The 19,254-nt window shown below is 42.3% G+C and overlaps 1 protein-coding gene across 1 annotated transcript in view; it reads right to left on the reverse strand.

Moving 5' to 3' along the window:
• Positions 1-19,254, reverse strand: part of LOC106889988 (storkhead-box protein 2-like) — a 57,968-nt gene that overhangs the window by 4,380 nt on the left and 34,334 nt on the right. The window contains exon 2 of the mRNA XM_014945512.1: positions 5-99. Coding sequence (XP_014800998.1) covers positions 5-99 — 95 coding nt within the window. The remainder of the gene's footprint in view (positions 1-4; positions 100-19,254) is intronic.

Below are 19,254 nucleotides of genomic sequence, written 5' to 3' on the forward strand. Positions count from 1 at the left end.
GGGCAGAGTTCATTGCTGAGATGGCCAGGCAAAGGATTTCCCCAAGTGGAATAAACTGTGACTGACTGATGGGAGACATGCTGATGGGTGATACATCACCTGTAAAAAAGACAACAGATGTGCAATGAAGCGTTTTGTTTCAAAATCTGCTCGTGGAACAAGGATGGAGAGATACAAGCGGAGAAGATGCGCACAGCTCTGCAGTCTTTGTACTGAGCTGGGGATAAAAACTCTTACAACGGAGAACCATCCAACAGCTTGTTTAAAAATTCAGACACAGTGAACCTTGGAAAATGGGAGACACACACTGTGGAGACAGAGCTTCTCAAAGGATGCAGTGGGCAGATTCAGAAAAATGCCTACAAATTAGCACTTATGGTTGCAAAACCTCATGCTGGAATATCCTACTAGGTAACCACACAAACAAAATAGTTGTATTCATTTCTCTGGACATAAAAGGGGAGATCTCACTCCCCTTTCAAAGGCTACGGTATGGATCACCCACCATTTACACTTGATAGAATATTTTTTCTTAATAGCAACAAAGATCAGCAGAAAAACCCATTACTAAGTTAATGAATAACAATTTCACTCAGCTGATAAAGCGCAGCATACTCTTTAGAGGCCTTAAGATTAATACTCTGAATAAATCTCTCCTGGATCTGTATGTCAAATGTCTTTGTACGGACTATGTATTTTCTAGAAGAGAAGTTTTAAGTTCCAGGACAGCCTGGAATTAACTTTGTTGTAACTTTTCTCATGTTGTCTATAAAATTCATTAACCCATACTTAAAAAAAAAAAATAACTGAAAGATCTTCAAAATGAAATCTATACGAGAAATTACAATTTGATGATTCTAAAATGACTACACATACACACGTGCGTTTTAACGTAACTTATATAAATACAGAAATGCTTTTAGATTCTGTTCTGCAGCTCCTCTTGAAGTGGTAACAGTTCCCCAGTGATCTCAGTGAAGGAAGCAGCAGGCTAAAAGATTTCCTTTGCCGGTGGTAAAGCAATAACAAAGAGTAACAGATAAAACAAGAGGTGCTTGACTACGAATCCTTTTCCGGTCACAGGTCAGTCAATAGCCAGGGATTAAGTTTTACCTAAACAGCTTTGAAATCTCAAGAAAATCACTCTATTTCTGCTGTCACAGAGCAACACACTGAGACCAAATCAGGAATCAAATTACAGGAAATTAATTCAAAAAATAAAATTTCCTCCACCATTCAGAGGATCTCATATTTGCCCTATTAATTCCATATTCCTACTACATCTACTAAACAGGAACAGCAGTTTCTAAAACTGATTATCAAAATGCATTTAATCTCGCATTATACTCAGCACTCTGAAAAAAAAAAAAAGAAAAAAGAATTGGTGGGAGTAGCAAATTGCGTAACCGCTTCAGTGAGACTTATGAGCAATATTTTTCAATACACCAGCTGCACAGTCTGTTGTACAACAGCCACACACATTACTCAAGACACAACAATGATTTAAAATAGACATTTGTGCTCTGCTGTCTCCTGATTGCTCCTGCTTAATCACACCTGGCCAGATCAATGCCACAATCCCAGCACAGCAGCATTCTGAATCCAACGTCCACACAGCGCACCCCGAGATCCTCCTCATTCTTATCTGACCACAGAATGACAACTTGAAAATATAACCTTTTCAGGGCATTTTTTTATTCATATATACCTGAAAAGTTCCTGCCACGTGTGCTTTACAGACAATGGCAATCAAGAAGATCGTAGGCAGCTTACAGGGAGATACGCTTTCACATGACTTGGGAGCAAGCACCACTTGTCCCCTCACCATTTGAGAATGGAAAGAGAACATCACATTTATTATATTACTATTTAATAGTAATTATGCCTGCTGTCAGCTTAAACTTGTTCATAGATTAATCTTTGTAACCAGCCAGACACACAAGTCTACCAACTTTGATCAACGGTCACTGGGCACTTTGTGTAGGGGGATCAGTTTCTTTAATGATTAGTTTCATGTCTAAAAAGCATCAGAATGATGACAAGAATTATGCAGATTTAGCTAGGCAATTTAAGAAATTAGTGTCCTTCCCAGAGAGATTATCTGTGTGGTGGGTGTCCTTTTGAGCACCACTAGGTTCAGTTCAGTGCCATGTCAAACAGACTGGCGTATATTACCCTTAGTTGAAGTTTAATCAGGTTCACTGGGCACTGAAATGGGCTCCCTGGGTAGATTTAAGGGCATCCAGGTGAAGGCCAGTAACTTCCTGAATTGTTTTATCCTGTTTTTCCCTGAAGTTGCAAAGGGACTCACGGAGGGTTATACGTGAAGCCTAGCAAGTGCTGCTAATTCACACAGGTCTGCTCTGCAGCTTCCTGGCTACAATTGTTCATTAAATCATAATCTAAATAGCTTTAAATGCAATAGAAATGGTCAACAAATACTGGTTTATGTGAGAACTGTTCTGTTTTGTAAGGGACTATCACCAGTTAAGCCTTATTGTTTTCAACTGAGTGCTTTTCAAGCTTCTCCATTATGACATGGGAACTCGTTTCACCTCAGTTGTGCCAGAATGACTTCCATAGCTTGTTGTCCATAACCATCTGCTGGAGATAACTGGAGGCTCTTGGTTCAAAAAGGCTAGCACGCCTCCGTAAAACTTCCAGTAGGCCTAGCGACAGAAAGCCAAATCCCCTCAATTTAGGGAGGCTCTAATTTACCAAGTTTTATCTTAACCATCCCGTGGCTCTGGGAAATTACAAGCACTCTGTGGTTATAGTTAAATGAACAAACTTCTTTGATGCACAACAACAGAAAAGATCTTGTGTTTATGATTTAATATATTAACATCAATTACGCACATAAATACTGCTTAGCCCATCGAACAGAAGGTTTACTACAACTTCTTTAGGAAAGATCTGTTTGAAAAAAATATCAAATATGCTTTTCCTAATTTTTTTCTGGAAGACCACATCACTTGAGTAAAACATCCAGCATATGGCTCCTGTTAGCTCTGACTGATGCTTGTCTCAAGCAGCTTTCTTTTGAAATCAAATTACCATCCTTGACTTTCATACGTTTGTGTTTCTAATTAAATGGAAACTGAAGCTCAGAAAGCAGTTTTCACCAGCTGACTGCATGTTTATATAGTTTTAGCTCTGTTTCTGCAGTGTCTTTCCAAACTTTTCTCTAAAGAATTACAGACAAAAGTTTTCTAGACTTTATAAGTGGCACTTAATTTTCAAAAATGTGTAAATACATAACAAACAATGAATGTGATTTTTCCTCACATATGCCTTGGGGATTTGTAACGCTACCTCATGGGAAAAAAATAATTATTGTTACTTAGAACAAAAAATTATGTAGCACATAAAATAAACACTTAGGTCTTACATAGCACATTTCTTCAGTGGATTTCAAACCATTCTGAAAAACTGGGTAACCCATAACTATTGTTAACATACCAGATGAGAAAGTGATGGTCTATAATAAAGCTGGGAATGTAAATTGACACATCCCGAACCCACACCAGCCCGACCCCTTCCTAGTGCCTCCATCCTCTGAAAGTCTGGGTACCACCACCTTGAGAAGAAAATGAGGTAGACTATATTCTGCACCATGTAACAGCAATTAAATGATCAACTACATACCGATGGCAGAATTTTTATTAGTGATTCTGCTGCCGGAAAGAAGTGACCTGGAAGTCAAACTCCCTGTCTCGTGAAGTCTGCATGAAGATTGTTTGAAAAAAATCACCTTTTGACTTATAAATGGAACCAATTCAGTACAGCCATTGTGAAGGAAAATTAAGGAAATTACAGTGCAAAGCCACACTTTACTATAATTTATACACACTGTTTCCCTTCAATGGGGAAGGGACTGCCTGATCACACTCTGCATCCTGTGAAATATAGGAAGCCAAAGCCCAGCTTCTCTTCTTCATCCAGCCTCTCAACACCTTTTTAATCTTTTGTTTTCTATGGATGAAGAAAAACTTTAAAAAGGATTTTTAGCCTGTTTTCCACAGGAAATGAGGCTTGCACAATCACAGTCTGTGTGACTGCATATGCCATAGATGTCAAGCTTTGCTAGACAACAGAGATTCTACCAGTATCTGCTATTCATGTTCCATCTGGAGAGAGCTTCAGGCACAGCCACCTCCCTCTACACAGGAGAGAATCCACTCAAAAAAACACTTGTCAAGAGAAATCTGATGTCACTACTTTCGCTGCTTACAGAACCATGTTACTGATCAGAAAACACAAACCTAGAGTACAGTAATTTCATGGCATCTCATGATGAAAGTCGTGGTTGCAACAGCAATCCCCCTACAAAAAAATTCATGCCAACAGCCTGTTCTGGTCAATACTCACCTATGATTTCACTCTGGGAAAAACTACAGAAAGGTCTTCACAAACAAAAGGCAGCTAACAAAACCAAACCTACTGTTAATGGGCAAAAAGAGGGCTCTTCATATTATCACTTTTTCTCAAGGATATTGCAAGTGAAAAGCCTCTTCCAGAAAAAGCACATTTTCAGATTTACTTAAAGAAGGGACAGATGATGAAGAATTTCCTTGTCCAGCCTGGGTTGCACATTATCCCCTTTCCCCCCAAACCTCAACGTGATTGAATTGCTAATTATAAAATACTTACATAGAGGTAGCAAACAAAACGTTTCTTATGTGAACTCACAACAATGATATGTAATTGCCATTTTAAACCAGAAAACATTTCCATCTGATTAAACAACAGGAGGAAACAGGAAGAATATGCAGATTTCTGTCATATTATCCAGATTACAATGAAATACCTTGGATCTGCACTAGCACAATAACACAGAAAAGAACACCTTTTACTGGCAAAATCTGAAATAAGGAAAATTAGAAGGTGTGTTGGTTGCACTGTTTTCAGCCATAGCTAAATCCTTCCTTTAAACCACATTTCCTGGACTACTTTACAAACAAAGCTGCAGGTTGTGTTTACTAGACAGTTAAACATATCAGATCACTGAAAACAATAAGAAAAACAAATATATTAAAGATTTGTCCATTTAAGGGCAGCTTAAACAAAGGTTTGGCAAATGCAGTAACACACATTTGCTAACCAGCAAGCTCCTTCTGCACCTCCAAAATCACACACACCAAAACATACCTTCCCTTGCAGACACAGGTCACAAACACTTCAAGAACGTGACCCGGGAATGTGACCGCTCCGATTCTAACCCGCCTGAAGAAAAGACAGCAACCTTTAATAATGACCAACCATAGGACAAACACTTGCCTCTCAACGAAGTTCTAGTCCCTTGCCAGTTATTAACTTCAACCTGTAAACTGACCTTTTGAATCGTTGGGAGCCAGCTAAAAGCACGATCTCCAGGTTGACCGCGTGCCACTAACTCTCAGGAACAGGTGCTAAATTGCCCCCAGCCAGCAAACTTGTCTTACATGCATTAATCCCGGGCATTTCCTGTGATTTAAACTTCCTTTTCTTTATTCATGTCCTGTGGCCAGCTGCCTCCTGATCCAAAGTGATATATCCCAGCACATGTTACAACTAGGATCATAAAAAGTTTCTGTTGGAGCACGGAACTTTCCCAGAGGATTCAGTCGAGGAGATTTTGATGGTATTGCTTATCCTGGGAAGGAGGAGGGTGGGACTGTTGTTTTTTTTTTTTTAATATATTGTGTGCTTTAGAACGTGTTTCCTCAAACAATATTTTTCAAATGCATCTTTTAATAAGTGTCTGTGTCTATATTCCTGGCACACAATATGTTAAAAAAAGGGGGACTTACCTGAACCCCTATGATCTGGTTCCATGCTCCAGTACAGTATCCAGAGTAGTTGTGCTGTAACAACAATGTGCATACTGGGGCTTTATATCACTGAGGAAGCTGGCTGGCTGCAGCATAGGTCAGTGCCACAGGACCTGAAAGAAGAAAAACAAAGCATGCTTTTAGGCAGTAATATGCTGAACACCCACCTCTTGAAGCAGGAAATTTTAAAAAATGCAGTATCTGTACAGGTCCACTGAAAGGAATGCTATCTCACACAATTCTCACACAAGTACAAGAAATAAATGGTTAAGAAATGACAGGGGAGGTGGAGGCAGAGAATCTAAAGGGGACTACAAATATAACTCCCACACAGTGTTTTGAAAACATCTCTCTCCTTTTTGCCCTAATTCCATGGACCGGAACGGCTGGAATCACGTTCTGACACCACCCCCTGTTCCGAAGGCACTCACAGTCTTTGCAAAGCACCTCTCCACTGCAGTGCCTCAGGATTCTGCAGTGTCACTCCTCTTCTCCCTGGCTCTCTCTGCAAAGTGAAGTCATAGGAATGGATCAGCCAACCTGACTTCTCACTACCCTGCCCAGAATCCTTTGTGAACTGAAATGAGTCATCGCTCTGGAAAAAAAAAAAAAATTAAATAAAAAAATCATCCACGGCGCAACGTTCCAGGTTTTCTCCCTACGTCTGAGCTGGCTTCTTTGTCTTTGAAACCAAGTGCCTCTGCTTCTGGAACGGTGCCCAGCTGCATTGTACAGGATAACAAGCCAGCCTCCTCAGTTAAGTGGACAAGAAAGCTATTTACATGCATTAGCAAAGACAAGTTAAAGCTTTAACCCTCTAGTGAAGACAAAAAATTTACCCCTAATGTATCTGCCTGATGTAATACACAACCCCCCACTACACAAACCCACAAACGCACACACATACCTGCGCGCACACACACACTTTCCCAGAGCAGTATTTTCTTAAATTATTCATTATTTAGCATGGCACTTACCAGTTTTTACTCTATTGATTAAAAAAGAAAGCTTTACTCTCCTTTGTCAGTCCCGAAGAATGCTGCAGACCTGCACGTAACAAACAGCTCTGCTGCACACTGGATCAAAGTTGTGCTGCCGCAAAGTGTTTATCAAAAAATTAGAAGCAGTGAACAAGTTCCTGCAAGCTCATTTTTCATCATCCCAGTCACCATTTGGGCTCAAAACAAAGTGAGCCCTGAAACCTTGCCAGACAGAAAAATGTCAAACTGCTCCAAGTGCCCAGAGCCAGCGGAGCTGCTTCGGCTTCTGCTGCTGCTGACAAAGAAGGTAAAGCTCTGAACGAGGTCACTGTGTCAGGATCTCACTCCCAGTGCTAGGTCTTCCTTTCCTTGGTGAGGAAGAACTAAGCTAAAGCATCAGGAAAACACAGAAGAAGAGGTAGGAACAGAGCGTGATGAGGGACTCATCACACTGCTGTTTCAGAGAAACATTTTTAGTTGTTTGGGGACTCTCTTTTATGAGAAGGAAACATTTTAAATCGCCTTTGCTGCAAAAGAACTACTTCTAGTTGTGATCGAGTCATCAAAATGAGAAGATCGATATGCAGAAATGGAGGGGCAAACAAAAACAGGAGTGGTGCCACAAGGCACTTCTTTAAAGGTTCCTGTATCTTAAGCACTCTGAAATGGTTTGAAGCATAGTAGGCACAAAATCCATAAAATCCTGAAACACAGCACTTCAGGGCTCACCTGTGCTGTGCTGGAACAAGCAGTTCTCTTAGGTTCTCCTCTAAATGAACACCACCAGGTGCTCAGGACTGAATTAAATACAAAGGTGACCACCTCTTATGCTGCAAGCCCTGGCCTTACAACTACCCTGGCAGTGAAAGAGTCAAAGTCAACCTAACAGAGCTCTACCCCTTTCAAGACAACAGGTAAATAGCTGGGTTTCACAACTAACAGACATCACTTTTGTTTACAGGTCTATGGCGACTGTTATGCAGCAAAGCCATATTATAAATAGCCTAATTAAAAAGCCTAAAGTAAGCTGGGTGCTTTGCTACACCTGCAGTTACACAGTAGCCAAGATCTCAACATTAAAAGCTGGGGTTTTGCTATACACACAGTCATCAATTTCTGTGTTCCCTGAAAGGCCTCATTCCAGGAAATCTTCCTTCAACTTTACAGGAGTTTTGCCTTCCCTGGGGCTGCAGGATCAGCCGCAAAGCCTCTAATGAATCCAACTTGGCATTCACGATGTTTGGGTCCCCCAGGATCATCCTGCGGAAATTCTGGTTGTTTGTCTGCTAAGCCCACACCCACTTCACAGCAACGAAACTCATTCCAAGCAGAAAAAACGTCTGTGGGCTTAGAAGTGAATTACAACAGGCACCTACTGAAAAGGAAAAAAAAAAAAAAAAAAAGAGCTGCAATCTGCTCTTCCTTTGCACCAGACAACATTCATGTAAAGCTAAATAACTGGGCTTGTGTGCTTTCACACTTACTATCACCAGAGTTAAAATACTGGCAGAAGAAAGATAAAGGTAATAACCACGACCCACATACCCTTTCTAACAAATTTCTCTAGCATTTGAACCCAAGTTACATATCGGGGACCAGCTTGACTTCTCTGAGCAGACCAACACAACTGCACTCTTTGAGTGAGACAATTCTTGTACGTGTGACACCTTAGAGAGGCCTGGAATGCACTGAGTGTGCACATATCACGTGTTCACATGCACCTAAGTATGCCTTTACACAAATTCATCAGCTCACAGCACCGTTACGCACCCCTTTAATCAGAATTAAGAACAGGAAGAAGTGCCTGATACCTCAAGTATGGCAGAGAGCAAAATTGGAAGGAGAGACCAGCAGCGGGGAAAATCACAGAACCGCACAGAATCACAGAACGATATGGGGTTGGAAGGGACCTCTGGAGATCATCTAGTCCAACCCCCTGCCAGATCACATCCCCCCAGAGCAGGCTGCACAGGAACGTGTCCAGGCGGGGTTTGAATGTCTCCAGAGAAGGAGACTCCACCACCTCTCTCGGCAGCCTCTGCCAGGGCTCTGCCACCCTCACAGGAAAGAAGTTCCTCCTCACATTCAGGTGAAACTTCTTATGTTCAAGGTTGTGCCCATTTCCTCTGGTCCTGTCACTGGGCACCACTGAAAAAAGACTGGCCCCATCCTCCTGACACCCACCCTTTAAGTATTTATAAACATTGATCAGATCCCCCCTCAGTCTTCTCCAGACTAAAAGGGACCAAGTCCCTCAGCCTCTCCTCATAAGGGAGATGCTACAGGCCCCTCATCATCTTTGTAGCCCTCTGCTGTACCCTCTTCAGCAGTTCCCTGTCCTTCTGGAACTGGGGAGCTCAGAACTGGACCCAGTACTCCAGATGGGGTCTCATCAGGGCAGAGCAGAGGGGCAGGATCCCCTCCCTCGCCCTGCTGGTCACACTCTTCCTGATGCACCCCAGGATGCCATTGGTCTTCTTGGCACATTGCTGGCTCATGGTATTCCTGTTGTCCACCAGGACTCCCAGGTCTCAACGTCAACGGGAATGTTTAGAAGAGCTGAAGCTGATGGATAAACCAGTGCTGCCATCACCAGTGATGTAAGTGCAGTGTGACCTCGAGGGAGGAAGGCCTAGCCAAAATGCCATATGCACTTGCCAATCAAGGCAGCCACTCTGCTCCTCCACCCCACATCTCCCACCCTCAGCACATGACAGAAGTTGGTACTGAAACAAAAGCTGCCTTATTGACGGTGTATGGCACGAACACACCACATACTTCTCTCTGTGTAACTCCACGCAGGCACGTGCACCCGAAGAGACCAGCACAGAACACAGCACGGCCTGCGATCGGTCTCTGAGAAAGCAGATGATGTAAAGATCCCATTTTCTTCCTTTGCACATGCATTGTGTTGGAGTTGAAGGGACTCCTTTGTGAAACTCCACATTAGCTTGCAGACATCCTCGAGCCCTCGCGAGCCAGGGCCTGGGATTCCCTTCCTTCGCCACAGCCCTTTCACCATCACCGGAGGGAAACTCCAGAGGAGAAAAGGAATGTGCTCAAATAGGGGGGAAGAGAACAAATAAAGGTTAAAAAAAAACACTGCCAAAAGATGCCAAGAAGGTTATCAAGAGCATGAGAAAATTCAGACTAGCCTGCACAGTTTCAGTGGATCCTGAACTGACTAGCCCAGTTTCAGAGGATCCTGAATTTCAGAGGCCAAAATAAACCATCAGCACTCAGCATTGGGAGTCTGTAGCTGCAGAGACTATATGGAACATCTACCATTATCATTGCTTCTACAACAACAAACTTCACAAAGCAGGAAGCACCCAAACACCCAACTGGGAACACAGCCCATAAACCCTGTGGCCCCAGAAGAAACCAGACTAAGGAACATCAGAAAGATACAAACTTACACTTATATTTATTTAGGAAAGCTCTTCTTGCTACAAATTTTGACATATTAGTGCTCCACAAATAACAACTTACTTGCAGTATGCTAATGAGTTCCACTTGGTTTACCTGAATAATTCTCATGCTTCTTTAAAAAAATCTCTTAAGAAAACACAAGAGGGAACATGATCAGGGTATTAAATTCAGCAATAACCCAACAAGTAATGCCCATCTGTTTTTGTGCTAATGTTGTCTAGGAGCTTAAATACTCGTTTTCTTTTCCCCTCCTGCTGCTTACACCCCAATGTATTTGCAGAGAATACACCTCTCCTCTTTCAGACCTCGTTCCACAGGGTCTAAAAAACCCCACACTCTTTTAGCGTTTTTTCATATGTCTGCCTTTCCTGTCCCTTTAATCTTTTTAGGGGACTCCTCTACATTTACTCTTACATATAACTTTTCTTTAAAAAGCAACAACCAGAATTCTGCACGCTACTGTAGCGCTCTAGCTAACCTCTCACCTGTGTCGGGTACAAGGAAATTGAAATTTGCATCATTTTAGTGGAAATAACTTGCCCAATATATATAATACGAATGAAATTCATTTTTGAATCTTGTAGCTGTACTACATTGGGGGGTCACTGTCACACCACAACTAAACAACCAGTTCCAGGTACCTTTTTTTATACTGCCTGCAACTAACGAGCTTGAAGACCTTGATCTTGCCCATTATACTTTAACATCTCACTCTGTGGATATGATTAAGGATCTTTGACCATCCAATTCTTCTTATTTGTTATGCATTTTTTAAGCATCTCCAATTTATCACATGCTAAAAAGAGTCACATAAACCAAAACCAAACAATACTGTAAATGCTGCCTAATGCAGGACAGAACCATAACCCCATGCCACACTTGCTAATAGAACAACCCAGTAAACAACATTTGAATGAACCCATCAGTCCTAACAAGAAAAACAAAGCAACACATAAAACTCCCTCCCCCAAAAGCCCAGTAGGTAAAACAATTGTCTTTTTAGAATTCCACTACCAGAAGAGGCTTCTTTAAATTATAGCTCACTTGAAAGTCTGCAATATTTTAAACCACACAGAATTCTCTAACAGATTTTGTAGCTAGGACCATGGGTTGGGAGGGGAGGAGGGTTTGGTGGGGTTTTCTTTTGCATAGAAACCTGCTACTATTAAATTAATTCAATTAATGTTAAAGCTACATTGTCATCGACCACAGCACCACCACCCCACCCCCTCAAACACAAAGCCTGCCTGTTTTCTGGCAGCAAACAGTAAACGCAAGGAAAGATAGACGCATTAAAAAAATCTGACACTAGAGGAGATTTGGCAAGAGAGAGTGAACACATGAAAATAACAAAAGAAAAAAAAAAGGCAATGATAAACCTAGACGTTTCCTTTTAGGGTGGATATTTTAAAAAGGCAGAGAAAAACACTCCTTTGCAAACACTCCTGAAAGCACAGAACATGGCTGTTCAAACAGAACAATCATCCTGTCTTGGCCACATGTTCTTCACTATCCTCTTCAGTTTAGCCAGAAAGCATTTTCAGCACGGCTGGGGATGCAGCAGCAAACCTTCCGCAAGAGTCTGGGCAGCAGCTAAAATTCTTGAAAGGTGAAAGGATGATTAGCAAAACAACCCAATGACATAGTGCCCCCTCTCTCATTTATATTGACTGCTGCAACCATGGAAGGATTTTCACCCCAAAGATGACACCGTGGTGGTTACAGCTTTTCAAACAAATAGTGATGACTGGCAGATAACTTCAGGTTAAAATAAGAACCTGCAACACTGAACACAAGTCCCATGGTACTGCAGCAGCCTTTAACAGCCCAGTTTTTCCTGGCTAGGAGAGAACTGATGAAAAGGCCAGGCATGGAATCAATTAAAATAGTGCCAAAGTGGTTTTAAAAAGAAAAGGTTAGACACTCGAAGACTTAGCAGTTGAGAGTTTAATGGGTCATTTTTTTTTCTCCTCTATGCTGGAAAGCAGAGCTTTCACTAAGGCTGGAGTAGATTTAAGAAGATGTATTTTAATGCTCATGAAATCAAAATATCTTACACCCTAACACATGAAGGAGCTATACTAGGATATTCTGCCCCTGTGCTCTACCTGCGTGGAGTAGATGCAGCGGCCGCTGTTTTCCACAACAGATCAAGATACTTTCAAATTCTGTCCTTCGACTTCCCCTGTGTGGGGATGAGCTGTGAGGATGGGAACACGGGAAATCCCATGGCACAACAGCTCAGCAACTCACCAGATCTGCTGCCTCTCTCACGCTGGTCAAACATCTTGGAGGAAGCACTAGAAAACCAACTGCACACACTACCATGAGCATATACTGCGTCTTATAGAGAGTTGCCCTTCTTCCAGACAAAACCAGTTCTTTTACAATCCTCAAGGACCGGCAGATTTTCATTTTTTCTCCCGATTGATATGACTATCAGCAAATGCAGCAATCAAAAATTACCTCCTCAAATAAAAGGCAGTACCTGGAACCAGAGGTTCCGACAATTAAACAACGCACTAGATTAGATGTGTTTCCTCCTGTCCATTTCACACCGGTTTTGCTTCTTAATTTTATTGAGCACTCATTTTATTACAAGAAGCAGTAAACCAAAACCAACAACAGGCATTTTACTACTATTACAACAGCAACACCTCCCTACCTTCTGCTCTTTTCGTTAAGTGAAATTTCAGGAATCTGAAAATCTTCCTGCACATGAGCCATAAAACCAAATATGGTATCCAAAACAAGGATGAAGTTATCAATTCCACAGACAGACCTCTATGGCGTGACTTCTTACATATCTCCTAATTTACAGTCTTATGATTAGGCTTTTAAATACCACCCCCCACCCATCTAACATGCTCACCACTGACTCCGACAGCGTGCAGACCACATTCCTAAAAAACAGTATGAAACCTAACACATTTGAGCACTATTTTGTCATTGTTCACTTTGTTGCTGATGTCACTATTTTGTGGAATTGCTCAGCTGTTTCACCCAGCTGCCACTAGCACCTTCCAAAGTCCTCCTCAGCAGCCTTAAAGAACAACTGTGATGTGACAGATAGAGTTACCACTTCATTATCCCTTCCATCCTTCAGATTTTTAATATAGTTATTAAACCCCAAACATTTGGTATTGATCTCTGCTGCACAGGATACTGTTAACTCTTTCCAGGGACCAGAACTGGCCATTTTTCTTTTTTCTCCTTGGTATTCTGAACACAGCTCGACAAGACTTTTCTCTTGGACTTTCACCAAGTGTTTATAGAGCACTAGAGCGTGGAAGAGTCCTTGTGCTCCCCAAGTGTCGCTATGACCCAGTTTTCTGAAAGATGAGAGCACATAAAAATAGTTGTGTCTTTGCCCTCTAATTCAGTATAGAGAGACCTAAATATATATAAAGACTAGGTTCCTGAGATGATCTCAGGAGCTGTTCATGCTCTCAACTTAGATTGAACTAAACCAAACGGGCATCAAAAGGAGAGATTTGGGGTAACTTTTTGAACAAATTTGGCAAGTAACCACTGGACGCAGAGAGAAAATCACATATAAAATTTTGAGATCAAAGCGTAAGGGATGTAAAAATTTAAGCACCAAATGCATTTTATGCTGTAGGAAGATAATATTTTCTCAACACACACTAAAATAACAAAAAAAAAAGAAGAAAAAGTCATTCATTATGTTGTCATTATGTTGTCATTCCTTATTCTGGACCATAAGAAAAAAAGGGTTTACAGTTATTGCCATATTCTTTCAACGAGCCACCCCCCACAGGCAGTGCTTTAACTCACCCAGACCTTAGGGGCCCAAGGGCACACAACTCCTATTTAGAAGGGTAAAAAGTGTCTCTGTCAGAGCCCGAGCTTGACAAGGCTCTATCTGCTTCAAAAGCATTTCTGACCATCAGCAAACACTGCATTGCACATGGTAGAGGGGATGGTGCATGCCCCTCTCCTCACCTGGCCACCCTCTCTGGGAGGCTGGGACTGCAGGGGATGTCAGTAGCCCTAAAAAGCATTTTTTGAAGCTTCTGCTCTTCCTCCTGCCTGTTTATAGAGCCGATGTAGGGGCTACTTAAAGAAAAAAATAGGCTATGAAGACTGAATTTGCAGCAGCAGAAGATTGGAGAGGAAAAAAAACAAGAATATAACAAAAAACACAGGAAAGGTTAAAAGGAAATGCAAGGAAAGAGATGATTTTCGTTTGATTCTTGAAGCAGGCAATGCAGCATATGTGATGTTAACGATGAAAGAAGACTTGTTAAAAGAATCCAAATGCTTAGCGGGGCTAAACGGAAGCAGGAATAATAACCAAATGGTAAGAAACAGAATTAGTACCTCCAGCTGCAGGAAAGCTGGGAAAATATAATGGTCTACAGGGCTGCTGGAATAAGCAAAGTAGGAACGGCTGCGTGTACCAGTGAAGACAGAGGTGAACAAAAGGACAGTTGTTTTGAGAAGGTCGATCTGCATGTGCTCCGCATCCACTCGGTGCTTGCCTTTGTTTTGTTTTCTCGGCCGACCTTCACCCCGTGCCACACAAAGGATTCAATGAAAGCCTCTGTTCAAAATCTCAATTAAAAGCCTGAAAGAATAAACATATCTTGGGCTGCAGCCCAAAGCCTAAGCCCAAGTGCCAGCCACCCGGCAGAGGGAGCATCCCCAGCAGCTCTGGCCAAGGCAACCTGTCTCTCTGAACGAGCCCTCCCAGTGTTTGGGACAGGCAGAACAGCTCAAAAAGAAACGTTTAACTTGTTCTCCAAAGGGCTGCTCCTAAGCTTTTACGGTAAAAGATCAAAGCTAGGAGAAGGCTGGGAGCTTACAGGAGAGTGAAGAAAGCTGAGAGTAAATTATCGTTGTGTGTACTAATAAGGCACACATGCAACATCACTCCTCTGAGAGAGCACGTTAATGGTTTGGGCAGTTTTGAACCAAAACATGTGAAAGCAGTTAAGCATGTCATCACCAATACTGTCTTTAGAAGTGTTCTGCTGCTTTAGGAGAAGCTCTTGCTCTTCAAATCACACATGCACATGTAGTTTCCTAGAAAGAAGGTGTAATCCACAAGAACTTGGAAACACAGGGCTGCCTGAAGTGCATCCTGGGTGCCACGCGTGGCCTGCAAAGCCTCTGTGTGAAGCTCATGATATTTTTCTTTAACTTGTGGTATTTTATTTTAATTCTGGTACTACACTTAATTGAGGTATTGCAATGTAGATTTGTGACACAGCATCCAGTTTGGTACACTATCTGAACACAATCTGGGGAACATCTGTGTAACAGAGTTAGGATGGAAACTCAGGGCTTTGGTCTAAAAGACTAATTTACTGCCAAAATTGTCTTGGTGTAATTATACATTTATTCTGGGGTAAGAGTGTGTTTTTTAACCTGATTTAGCTTATACAACTTCCAGAAGTTGTATCAATGGGGGCAGTTGTACATGCATAATCCTGCTAAATTCCTCTGCATAACCTTTCATATAATGCATTTAAAAAGTGAAAATTAAAGCAGAATAATCAATAGTAAAAATAAAATACTAATTTTATTAGAGGCAAAAATATGTCTTCCTGTTGTTCAGTCATATGCTCCCTAAGGTATTCAAAAAGTAAATGTCCAAACAAAGGAATTACCCTTTTCTTTTAATAATATTTTTTTCCAGGTTCCGATAGCTTCACTATTCAAGAGTAGATAACCACTGACATTTGGAGTTGCAAGTACTATTTCTCTAAAAACTTCCTGTTATGGTGAAAGGCAGAGACATTAAAGGAGCCAAATTTGTTTCCTATTGCCATATGTTGTTTCTAATAGTTCACAGCTTGAGTTTCAAAACTGATGCAGATTTGCACTTCCCTTTATCTCCATTGAGTGCTGCTGTACTCTCAGTACTTCTGAAAAGCAGGACTTACTTAGGAGCCTAATTTTAGGCACTAATTTCTGGAAGATGGCATGAAAGCACAGACTTGAACATGAGAAGAATCCATGTACATATGCTATTTGGGAGTATCTGAAAGTCCTGGCCTAAAGTTACGCATCTCCATGCTTCCTTTTATAAATAAGAGCCTAAAATTTTACTTTAGGCCACAAAGGTTTGAATGTGATTTACATGTTTTATGCCTTGTGATGGAAGTTCTGATGCAATTAGTGTTTCCAAGAAAAGTTTGGGGTTTGCAAAATTATATTCTTAAGTTGAAGAAAAAGAAAAGAGGGATGCAGAGGAAGGAGTTCTTGATTTTAGGGAAAATAATTACAATATTCAGAGTCATTTCCTCATGATACCTTTGGAGACTGAGGATGCGAAAGCCTTGTGTAATTTCCCAGTGACATTCTCCTCCTGATATCATAACTTCTTTCAAGGGCAGGAGTAACCTTGCCAAACACAATCACCACAAGCTTCCCCCTCATACGCAGCCTCTGACTGTATCATTCATCATCCACACAGACAGACATTATGCAAGCCCATTTGCCAGATACTGCTCCTTAGGAAGTGCTTGCAGAGCACCAGAAATCCATGAATTCCCCAGGCCTCCAGAGCACAGGCCATCTCCTTCAGCTATGTCTTCCACCAACAGTGAAGTCACAGTCCTGGCTTTGTGATATCACAGCATTCTCCATAGCAACAGCCTATGAGGTCACAAATAAAGGATTATCACTTTGCTGCAGGATTAAGGGAACTAAGAAGCCGGTCTGTCAGGAAGATGGGTTTTACTTCAAATAATGGGAATTAGGAGAATGCTGAAAATAAATGGGTTGTAAACTGTCTTTGTCTGGCATGCACCCTTTTTTCAGTAATACTGTAAAATAAGATATGGCATCGACAGCTCCCAAGTAACTGAGTGAACCACAGGCTGCCTCGAGCTATTACATAGGAACTGAATCCTGAAACAACTTCCATATCTTTTGACTCCTCAGTCATTTGATTTTGCAAGTGGAGACAGCAGTCAGACCACTCTCCTCAAATTGTGTCTGCTGGTTAGTTTATTCAAAAAGTGTTCAAAGCTGGCAATAAGTTCCAGAAAGTAACAAACAAACAAACAAAAAAAAGTCTGGAAACATGTTGCCTGTTTAGGCAAGGATTTGCAAAGATGATTCCAAACCAAGAGTCTATGTTCCCAAGAAAGACTGAAAAAAATATGCATTGTAAGTTACAGTGCTTTAAATACTTGTTTAAAATGCAAGAAACAGTGATTATTTAGAAGAACCTTCCCTGCAAAATATACTTGCAGTCACATGAAACTTTACCACAAACGTTACTATTAGAATAAAGCACTTGTACAAATAATTTCATTACACTCTTAGTGGTTCATTTTTTTCAACAATATCTGGTTTACTCCCCAGTGAATACCCTGTTTAAAAGTTTTGTAAAATACACAACTCCAGAACCAGTTTAAAACTCTTCCAAAACTTTTACCTCCCCACTTCCCCACCATGGAGCAAATCAAGAATAGCACAAATGCGATCACCCAAAAAATGCTTACTGGCCTCTCAAGGAACCACTAAGGATTCCATGCAACTATCCAGAGCACAAAGTGAAAGTTAATTTGATTTCAGCTTTTAAAGGGAGCTATAGTCCATAGGAGGAGGGGGGAATGCAAAGAAGGATGATACCAGGTGAGAACAGTCTTACTACACTATTCACAGAAATCCTATGCCCATGCATGCTTGCACATGAAAACACATCTCCCGTATTTTTGAAGTAATTGCCCATTTTTCCAGATGCCTGGCAATTCAGGCTGCCTGATGTCTGGAAACTAGCTACTGCATGCATACAGACTCATCTCACATATGCAGCAGGTCCAACACATCAGGTGTACCATGCATGCATAATTTATCTGTCAGGGACTGTCCCAGATTTTAAGATTAAGATCTAAAAATCCTAAAACAGCCTGGTTTGTAATTTGCAAACAGTTGTGATGCAACCATAAAGCAGTTATACAGCGAGAAAACATCTTGCAACTTCAGGAAAATTTTGAGTAAGGGCCTACTGGAGCTGGAAGGGGAGACTTCCAGCATTATAAGTGTAGGCACTAATGGTAATTTCCATTGTAGGACTGGAAGAAAAACATGCTGCCCAGAGAAGCTGTGGCTGGCCCATCCCTGGAGGGGTTCAAGGCCAGGCTGGATGGGGCTTGGAGCAACCTGGTCTGGTGGGAGGTGTCCCTGCCCAGGGCAGGGGGTTGGAACTGGGGGATCTTTAAGGTCCCTTCCAACCCAAACCATTCTGTGATTGGACAACTTTGCAGTAGCTGACCAAGACTTCACCTGGAGTCTCACCCACCAAGTCGGGAAAATTTAGATCTCTATTTTGCAGTTGGACAACAGTGAAAAAGAATTTACATAGAGAGACCAATAAGACGTTTCACGGTGTTTTAAGTATGCTTTAAAATTTTGTAACCTATTTAAAAACATCATTTGTTTCTTTGCCCTCCAGCACCAGCAATCAAGGATCTCCGAGGAAGTACTCAGATACACCAGATTTACTCGCTCTGCCACTAACCTCCACAGCTTTCTAGGCCTGTAAGCGTCGGCCGAAGCCAGCCGTGCTGTGAGACGCTACAGCCTTCACACGGGCCGCGGCCGGGCCTGACCAGGGCCGTCCCTTTAAACCTGCAGGGATGAGAAACACACGGCCTGTACTAAACCGGCAACATTTCAGCCTCTTGCTAGAGCACAACGCACCCTCAACCGCCAGCACCCCCTCAGCTAATCCCCGAATACAAAGGCAAGGCACCATCCAGCTCCCCGGGGCGGAGGATGAGCAGCCCCGCCGGTACAACCGGCCCGCCCGCCGGCCGCGCCAACCGACACTGCTCGGCTCAACGCAACCCCCCCCCGGCTCCCCACGCTGCCGACGGAGCCTTTTTGGTGCGGCAGAGCGGGTAATGAAGTCAAACGAGAGAGGAGAAACATTCCCCCGACCCGGCGCGGCGACGCGGTACCTCAGCGGCGGCACCTCCCGGCGGCGCTGAGGCGCGGCCGCCCCGCCCCGCCCCGGCATGCACCGCGCGGGAAGGGGGGGGGGGGGG

Source organism: Calidris pugnax, unplaced genomic scaffold (assembly GCF_001431845.1).
Source record: "Calidris pugnax isolate Ruff unplaced genomic scaffold, ASM143184v1 scaffold58, whole genome shotgun sequence".
NCBI classification, from domain to species: domain Eukaryota; kingdom Metazoa; phylum Chordata; class Aves; order Charadriiformes; family Scolopacidae; genus Calidris; species Calidris pugnax.